The sequence below is a fragment of the Dermatophagoides pteronyssinus genome, unplaced genomic scaffold (assembly GCF_027571235.1).
Source record: "Dermatophagoides pteronyssinus isolate colony J.1.1.1.1 unplaced genomic scaffold, Derpt_VIB-CSIC_2022.12 sq0064, whole genome shotgun sequence".
In the NCBI taxonomy this organism is placed as follows: Eukaryota; Metazoa; Arthropoda; class Arachnida; order Sarcoptiformes; family Pyroglyphidae; genus Dermatophagoides; species Dermatophagoides pteronyssinus.
In genome coordinates this window covers 40,916-50,761 of record NW_027461583.1, presented here as the reverse complement: position 1 = coordinate 50,761, position 9,846 = coordinate 40,916, and the positions used below count along the sequence as shown (strand labels likewise).

Below are 9,846 nucleotides of genomic sequence, written 5' to 3'. Positions count from 1 at the left end.
TACTGAAATTTTTTTTTTTTGGAAAAACGACAAATGAATGTCAATTTATTCAAGAGTGTGAAGTAAATTCAATGTTTTCATCACATAAGCGATTTCTATTTAATTTATAATGCAAACATATACATTTAAATAAACATTTAAAGCAGAAAAGGTCACATTAAATAGTTGATGAATAAATGACATCGTTTAATTATGATTCCACCATCCATGTACTATTGTATATTCACCAATAATGATTCAATTTACAGTATTTTATCTTTGGCCCTGGTAGCAGTGGTAGCTATGAAAACACATCATTCTAAACAGCATATTGGTGAAAAAAATTAATTCGATTATATATCATATTTGATTAAATGAATTGCCTGGAACAAATCCAATGAAAAAAAATTCAAACACATGTTTGTCCAACACATTATCTATGAATTGACAAGTCACATGTTTGAACCCGCCAAAATTTTAGAAAAATACTTTGATCCAATAAGTATTAATCAAAATGTCCGATTTTTATGATAATTTAGCAAATTGCGAATACCATGCTCCAAACATTAAAAAAGATAAGGCAAAAAGAAAAAAGCTTGTCAAAAATAATAGCTCATCATTATTGTCATCGGTAGAATGGCCTCGTAAGCAAATCTACCTGAAAGAATGGGCCAAAATCGATCAAAAAATTGACTCTCGAATTCAATCATTGTTTGAACGATTCCTAAGTGATTTCGTGAAAACAGAAGTGATTGATAGAGATCAATCACTTAATATGAAAAAAATACCTACTAGTATTATGACTTTAAGTAAGTAATTATCAATTTTTAAAATATTCTCTCTAACGATTGATATTATCGAAAAGATACACAATTATTATGTAAGAAATTAATCCATGATCTTGGTTCAATGCTTGATGATACCAATTACGAAAACGAATCAACGGTCATCATTCAACTTGATTCATCTCATGATTCAATGCGTAATATTTTGCAGCAATTTCTACGAACTTTCAGCCAACGAAAAGTTTTTGATGATGATTTTAATACAGAAACATTGCAAACCATTGAAGATGTGTTCGAATTGCTAACCAAATCTGGTCATAATGGTTGTGTACATTTAATTGTGGTTGTTTATGAATTTGAAAAATTCAATATGAATTTGTTAAATAAATTCATTACAATCATTAGGTCATTCATCAGCGATGTTCCGCTTGGATTTATATTCTTCAAACAAAATCTATTTAATGCCAATCTTAATAATTATCTACCAATGGATACAATAGATCATTTATACGTTAGAATCGATGATGATGGTTTTCGAAAATCTTCTATCCTATCTTTATTCATAGATATTATTCAGGATAATAATCTTCAGATAAAATTTCATCCAACTTTGATCGAAAAACTTTCAGAAAATTTCGAACGAATAGAATTTTCATTTGAAAATTTTCGCAATTTAATGCATTTGATTGTCTTTAATTATTATAATCAAAATCCTTTGTCACTTATATGCGATGCAAATTTTCAATCATACAATGATGACAATTTGACTTTATGTTTTCGAAATTCATTGAACATTAGATCATTGCAACAAATCCCATTTGATGATGAATACATGAATAATTTGTCGAAATGTTATCAAGAATTATTGAAGAAAAATTCCCAATTAATGCAATGTTTAAATATTATTTTACAATTGTTCAACGATCTAAGTATACCAATCGAACAATTTCCTTATCATTATTCACAATTTTTCACGAACAAGACATCCAGTGAAAAATGTGGTGAAAATCTTCATCTAGAACGACTTTACGATGTAACACAAAATCGTATAAAAAATGCACTAGAAAAATTAAAATTCTCTAACCAACATTTGAATAATAATCCATTATGGAAAGCTATTGATAGTCATCTTGTTAAACTTGATGAATTAATCAATCGTGATAAAGTGGAACAAGAAAAACAAAAGGAATCGATACGACAATTAGGTCTCGAATGTCAAGTGGAAATGGTTAAAGATAAATTACGTCACATTAATTCTCGATATGAATGGAAACGTACATTAAAACCAATGGCTAAACAAAACTTATCACATTATGAACAATGGAAAAATAACTTCATCTGTAATTTGGAACAATTATTAGCTGATTTCCAATTTAACAACGACGAAAGAAGCTTAATCGATGCTCTTTTCTGTGATATGTTTCCCATAAATCATTTATCCTATCGTTTAAATATCGATAAAGCTCTAGCAAAACCAACCGGTAAAAATTCTGCTGCATTAGGTAATTCCTATCCAAGTTTTTATATAATTTATAAATTATACAAAGAATCTGGTAATAATGTAAATCTGACCGATTGGTATGAGAAATTTTGTGAGGAAAAAAATCTGTCAGCAAATTCTCAAGTAAATAATGAAGAAATGTTTATGGCTTGGTTTTTAAACACCATTCTGGATTTTGAATTTATTGGTTTACTGAAAAGTTGTACTCATAATAAATACAGTAAAATTGTCTATTTGTAATTCAATTTGCAATTTTTTCCAATATTAAAATCGATTCATTGTTGGATGTGTATGATTCGAAATATTTTTCATATATATAGCATCCGTTTTATTCAGCACCTGCAAAATATATATAGTTAGTTTAGTATTTGCTAAAACTATAGACATCCCTGAAACATGAAAAATATTCATTTGAAAATTTACGTCTTCCACGATTGCATTATTTTCAATGGATGCTATGATTTAAAGTTTTTAAGCGCATGTTCGTATTCACATCACCTTAGGGCTGCTTTATACAAAAAAAAAGGTATTTGGACAAAAGTTGGCTACACTTTGTCGGGACCCGACCTAGCATCATCATTGATACTTATATGCGGGCAGTATATTATAATAATAACTGTGTTTGAGAATGTAATAATCAAAGCTAAAGAATATTTGTGAGCTCGGTGCTAACTTATAATTCACATCGTATATGTTTTCCGGTGTTGAATCTTAGATGCTCTCGGTGTGAATAACAAAAATTCTTTTTATTTTTTTTCGACTACGGTCACACAATCATGTTAATCGTGATTGCGCTATTAGCCGTTATACCAAAATCTAACTTAATTGACTTAAATGTTCAATCTTATCATCCGAATTCATATCGATTGGAAATTTTTACGCAACCAAGATGTATTTTTATCAACACATAATGTCATCATCAATGAATTTTAATTACATTTTTCTTAGTTGCATCATTCTATTAGGTTTGTAAAATTTGATTTAAATGAAGCAAAAAAAGAAATAATTTTTATTCAATTTAAGCTTTCATCATCGCTCCAGTTCAATCATTGAAATGTTTCATATGCCATACGAATGATAATGAACAATGTGAATTACAAGATTGTCCAGCCGATCAGGCTTATGATCGTTGTATGACAACCTTATTCAAAAATCGTATGTATCACACTTTTATCGATTGAAAAGTAAGTTATTTTTTTTGTCGATTAAATAGCTTCGGATGGGAGAAATATCAAAAAAGAATGCGCTCTAGCTCCATGCCATTTACGTGGTCTGCAACATTGGAATTTCGCCAACTTCAAATCTAATTGTGAATCATCAAAACAAGATGATTGTATATATTGTTGTACGAAGGATGGTTGCAATAAAGATTCGGCCATCACATTGATGGCCAATGCTCCTCGCATTATCAATGTAATATTTTTATGCCTTATAGTTTCATTACTATCGTCGTTTTTATCAACATCGAATACTATCGTATAATTTCAACGAATATCAATCATCTTATTATATCGATTTGAGAATATAAAAAATAATCAAAGCACAAATTATTAAATATTCTAGTTTTTTTTCATCGCATATGATAATTCACAATATTGAATAATTAACGGATTTTTTTTGAAACATTTTTTTTCATCATCACAATTTTAGATGTTCGCCATGTATGCACACCTACACACAAACACATAAAATTCGAACAAAAATGGTGAAATGTGCCAAAACTAGCTTTGTTAATGATGTCCATTTTGAATAAAAATCGCATCATATTAGAATCATAATTAATAACTATGAACTCTTCATCACTATTGAGTGAAATCAATTTTTTTTTTTGAAAAAAAATTCCATTAAAATAACATGAAATATGCAACTTTTTTCAATCAATATTTTTGTGTACAAAATAAACACCTGATTTGAGATAGTATTAATTCTCTTTCTCTATGTACTAATAGTAAAATAAATTATATGAATAGATTTAAAAAAATGGTTTGTTGTAAAAATAAATATTAATGGAAAATAATTCTCATTTGCAATAATCTGTGAGTCAATTTGGCTTTTTTTTGAAGAGGTGTAATATTTGGTCGAACAGTTGTTCCAATTTTTTTTCTATTCAACGGTAACCGATTTGGCCAGATTTCGTGGACAATCAACATCACATTTTCGTAGAACAGCAATATGATAAGAAAGTAATTGCATTGGAATGACCGATAATATTCCTTGAAGACAATCTACAGTATGCGGAATGAGAAGCACTCGTTTGGAATATTTTTGCGTTTCCAAATCATCTTCTTCAGCAATCAAAATAGGATTTGCTCCACGTGCCATAACCTATAGAAAAATTTTCAATATTAAATACAAATGATTATCACATAATTGATCATACTTGTTGTAATGCATTCATGCATTTTGGATAGACTGAATCTCGTGTGATTACAGTTAACACAGGCATTCGATCATCGATCAATGCCAATGGTCCATGTTTCAATTCGCCAGCCAGGATACCTTCTGAATGCATATAGGTTAATTCTTTGATTTTTAATGCACCCTCTATAAAACAAACAAATTAGGATCACAGATATAAAAGTTAAATACAAAACATTACCCAACACAGTCGAATAATTCCATCCACGACCCATAAGCAATAGCGATTTTTGTTGATACAATTCTTTGGACATTTCCAGCACTTGTTGGTCTAAATTAAGCACTTGCTTGATTTGTTCAGGAAGTTTTTTTAATCCTTGAATGATTTCGCTTCGACGTGGCCGCATTGAAATTCGATCTTCGCTCATAACCAAAGCAAACATGACCAATGATATGACCTGGCTAGTGTATGCTTTTGTAGAAGCTACACCGATTTCAGGTCCAGCATTGATATGCACACCACAATGACTCTCACGACAAATACTACTACCGACCGTATTGGTAATTCCAACAATCAATGCACTTCTTTGTTTACAATAACGTAAAGCCATCAATGTATCAGCCGTTTCACCAGATTGTGATACAAAGAAACAAACATCATCACGAAATATTGGTGTGTTTCGATCTAAGAAATCACTGGCTAATTCAATCATGACAGGCAATTCGGTTAATTCTTCCAGAATTTGTCGAGTCTGCAAGAATGAGGTTATTTTACTTGTTTTCAAATCTAATGCAATTCATTGAACTTACCGCAATGATACTATGGTAACTGGTGCCACATCCGATCAACAACAATCGACGACAACGCTTAATTTCAGGTATGAATTCTTTGATACCTCCTAAAACTATAGTTTCATTTTCGAAATTTATACGACCACGCATAGTATTGATCACTGATTCTGGTTGTTCGAAAATTTCCTTTTGCATGAACGAGCTATAATTGCCTTTCATGATTTGTTGAATTTCCATTTTCAATGTCATAATCTCACGAGTCAATGAATCTCCACCGTCTAGATTTCGTTTTATTCGATGTATGGTCAATCCTGAAAATCAAATTTAAGAGAAAATACCATTACGAAAAAATTAAATCGAATATTTTTTTTAATACATACGACCATCTTCAATGGAAGCAACATCATCATCTTCTAGGAAAATGACACGATTAGTATGTTCAATGATGGCTGACGCATCAGATGCAAACAAATATTCGGCAACTTTTCCATCGTCACACGGTACGAATTCGGTGGTTGAACTTGAACGTGCTAATTTACCTCCAACCAATGAATTGTTCATCAAATTAGATCGATGTGTATCTGTTATTACAAAAAAAAAGATTATTAATAATGCAAATGTTTCAGATATATGTTTAAAATGACATCAAAATGACGGAGGATTCTCAATGTTTGCACAAAGGTAAACAATACCTTGCATTGAATCATTGCACTGTTTTGATTCTGAAAAGATTTATCAAGCAAAAATAAAATAAAAGCGGAAAATAATATGGAAAGTTATAATAGAATGCAAAAATGAATACAAAACCAAGCAGATAAAATAAAAGCCAAATTATAGTCACAAGCGATGCATCACAAGCCAATTCATTACGTGGACCGATCATTTTTGTGAAGTGCAAAAGGGGCAAAAAAATGAATGATCGAAAATTAGAATCAAATTTTTCAACAACAACAAAAAAAATAGATACATACACCCACACACATGCACAACCATACGAACCGGGGAACACACAGAACATTTAATTGGTTAGAGTGTTTTATTATTTGAAAAATGAGATTACCTTCAGATGGTTCTTTAATAATAATATCATCCAAAGCCACATTAAGACTACTTTGTTTACTAATTGGTCTACGTATTATTTCTGTTTCATCACCACTCAATGATATTTGAGTTATTAATTTATGATTGGTAACTATTTTTTTTTAGTTTGATATATTAATCGAAAGTTTTATGAAATTATTAGTATACATGCATACATGCATTTAGATTTAAAAAATGTTATGTTCAAATTCTCAGACACACCTACCTTTGTTACTATAAATGATTGGAATATGATCGCTGAGAAGATCTGTTTTTGTTTTAATACCAACCAATAATGGACTACCACGACGAGTGGCAACACATTCGCCAGGAAAATGTTTACTTTTCAATACGATTGCAAAAGCACCTTCCTAGATTAATTTATCCATGTTTAAAAAAAAAGATCGAAAATGATTATATATAAAAAAAACTGACCAATTGTTGGCTGACTTGTTCGACCAATTCACGAAATTTCATTTTCGGATAAGTTTCATGTAAATGTTTAAGCAATTTGACAATTACTTCGGTATCCGTTTCGGATTCAAAAGTATAGTTTTTCTTTTCCTATTTATTTTGGATGTTGTTTTAAATTGAATATTATGGAAACATTATTACTATAATAATCATGAATTATTAATTACCAAAAATTTTTTGATATCCTTATAATTGGTAAGAATGCCATTATGTACAACAACGAATTCATTTTGTTCATCTGATCGTTGTGGATGTGAATTAAGATCGGATGGAGCACCATGTGTAGCCCAACGTGTATGAGCAATACCAACATGAATCTGATATTGATGATCAAGATCGATATCATCACGATTCCATATAGTATCCGATAGAGCTTGTACTTTTCCTTTGCAACGAATAATTTCAATATTGTTTTCGTTTTGATCAAATGCAACACCCGCTGAATCATAGCCACGATATTCGAGCCGTTGTAAACCTTTTATCAGTAATTCAAGAATTTCCCGACGGGTTTTCGGTTCCAAATAGTTTAAATATGCAAATATTCCTGATAATATAACAAATGGAAAAAATTGAATTATTTAGGACATATTACATTAATAAATAAATATTGGCAAAACATTTTTTAAAAATCTGTAAGATAGCGATCTATATTCGAAGTATGCTCTTGGTTTATTCATCTGTCTCGTTATCTATCATAGTGATTTTTTCAAAATCAAAAATAAGCGATATAATCATTTTGAGGATATTTAGATATTCAAAAACAAGAAAATTCATGCAATCTCTTCACCTACATTATCATCATGATCATGATCATTTGTATCATGACCATAATTCATTTAAAATGAATGACAGAAAGGAAGGGCAAAATGGTCATTTTTCAATTGTGCATATGTCAATCAAATATAATCTAGATGTATAGACAGTGTGTCCTATATTTTATATCTTTCATAAAACAAAAATATTAGTTTGGCGTGCCACAAATCAAGTTGATGAACAGCAGAAAAGTTTGTTATTTTTTTTTGGGACAGACAATGAATGCTAAAGCGGTCGTCTCAAATTTTTTTCCCATTTAAAAAAGAGCAATCAATTTGATCAAAAGATTTCTAAGTATTGATTTACCATCAAACATTAGAGTTCATAACAAAATTATTCTCAATTCAATGAAAAACAGACATTTTTGGCCAAAGGTAAAGGCTGCTGACATTTTCAATGAACGGCATACATTAACTCTTTGGACACACACACACACACATTAATATGAAAAAAAACATGGCTCAAACTTGAAATATGATTACTTACCACACATTTTGTCCAATATAAATTTCAAAGGTTAATAATCAATAATAAATGTTATAAGAATTAAACAGTAACAGATTAATATGATGATGCACAACAACAACCACAACACAATGATAAACAGATCTGGATCTAGGTCGTCTTATTTTTAAATACACATTCAAAAGATGATTTTTGGTTAGATGATGAATAGTCAGATGGATTTTTTTTTTTAAATATTGTTAATGAACTTATATCAAATCAAATATTTGATTATTGGTGTTGTCGTTGTAACGATGACGATGATAAAGATTTTTTTTTTTGCTACAAAATGAGGTACTGAGTTTTTTTTCGATATCCTGATGATAATAAATATCTAGTAAGATGGAATCAATTGTTTCAGAATCAAAAAAAAAGAAAAGAAAAAATATTTATGTTGACATGTTGGATTATGTTGTTTATAACGGGAATGTAACAATATGGGATATGGATTTCGTCTGGTTAGTTAGAATTAATCATTCCAGTTGGCGTTAAGCAAAAAGGATGGAAAGATTTTTTTTTTTTTTTTTTTTTGAATGTGCCAACTTTATCAATAAAAATGTTGATATCAACAGCTTAAAAACGGATTGTTTTTTTTATATTAACTTCTTTGAATCAAAATGAATCCAAAGTGAATGAATTTATTTCATCAGAAATGAAAATTTTTCTTGAATATTATAATTAAAGATGTTTGTAAGAGAAACTTTTTGAAAAACAAGAGACATATAAAGAGAAAAATGATCTTAAAATGAGTACTTGAATTACAACTTGAAAAATTATTGGCCGTTGTTTTTCTATATCAGAAAAAAATATGATTTTGTTACATTGACGATTGTAGTCAATGATGGATCATGTGGACCCGAAGAAAATTAAGTTTTCAAGTCAAAAAAAATCAAGTTTCGTTGTTTTTCTCAACAATCAAAATAGTCTTTGTTGTCAGGATATTCTTTAAAGCTGAGTTTCATTAGTAGTTAAAACAAGAAACTTGAAAATTTGCTTGAATTTTATGTGAGTTGGATCAACATATAACAGTATTGTTTGCATCAGTATTGTTTTGCAAAAAAAAACAACAATATCAACATTTGTTTAGATTGAGTTTATATCTCTGAATTTATAGAAATATGATGACGTAAATTTAACAAATTCGATCCCATGTGTTGTATACGGAATATCAAGAAGCGCATGAGCGAGCGATTCTCATAATTTAAAAAAAAATTCGCAAAATATTCATCCAGATCATATTGATCGATCATAATGAACTTACAATCATCAAAAACATTGTATTTTCATTATTTTTAATGAACAGAATCATTGGAATGTTATGTTAAAAACAAATAACCCAAAAGAATGTATTTTTTTCAGTGTGTATCCGGATTGATCACTTGATTTTAATATCTTTTTTTAATCTATTGCAACAAAAATAAGAAATTTATTTAATAAACAATTTGTATCAATCAATTAATAGATGATTCGCTGGAACGGATTTAAAATTAGATGACGTACAAAATAAATGAATGATCATGTTTGATCATTTTGTTTAAATTGATCATATCGTACATATCT

The 9,846-nt window shown here is 29.4% G+C and overlaps 2 protein-coding genes across 5 annotated transcripts; one reads left to right on the top strand and one right to left on the bottom strand.

Moving 5' to 3' along the window:
- Window positions 1–110: 110 nt before the first annotated feature.
- Window positions 111–3,420, top strand: LOC113792095 (origin recognition complex subunit 3-like). The gene is made up of 3 exons (XM_027341978.2): window positions 111–788; window positions 845–3,230; window positions 3,289–3,420. Exons 1-2 carry the CDS (start codon window positions 494–496, stop codon window positions 2,503–2,505), a joined length of 1,956 nt encoding a protein of 651 aa, XP_027197779.1. The 5' UTR covers window positions 111–493; the 3' UTR covers window positions 2,506–3,230; window positions 3,289–3,420.
- A 640-nt stretch (window positions 3,421–4,060) lies between these two features.
- Window positions 4,061–8,834, bottom strand: LOC113791868 (glutamine--fructose-6-phosphate aminotransferase [isomerizing] 1-like). Of its 4 annotated transcripts, XM_027341708.2 has the most exons (11): window positions 8,269–8,834; window positions 7,137–7,513; window positions 6,931–7,059; window positions 6,722–6,866; window positions 6,476–6,607; window positions 6,108–6,137; window positions 5,796–5,996; window positions 5,434–5,726; window positions 4,865–5,375; window positions 4,646–4,809; window positions 4,061–4,590 (listed from the first exon to the last, which is right to left on the bottom strand). In XM_027341708.2, exons 1-11 carry the CDS (start codon window positions 8,273–8,275, stop codon window positions 4,369–4,371), a joined length of 2,211 nt encoding a protein of 736 aa, XP_027197509.1. In that variant the 5' UTR covers window positions 8,276–8,834; the 3' UTR covers window positions 4,061–4,368. The 4 variants fall into 4 exon arrangements, with proteins under 4 accessions (XP_027197509.1, XP_027197510.1, XP_027197511.1 ...); XM_027341709.2 differs by lacking the exon at window positions 6,108–6,137 and having other exon boundaries at window positions 8,269–8,831; XM_027341710.2 differs by lacking the exon at window positions 6,476–6,607 and having other exon boundaries at window positions 8,269–8,831.
- Window positions 8,835–9,846: the final 1,012 nt, after the last annotated feature.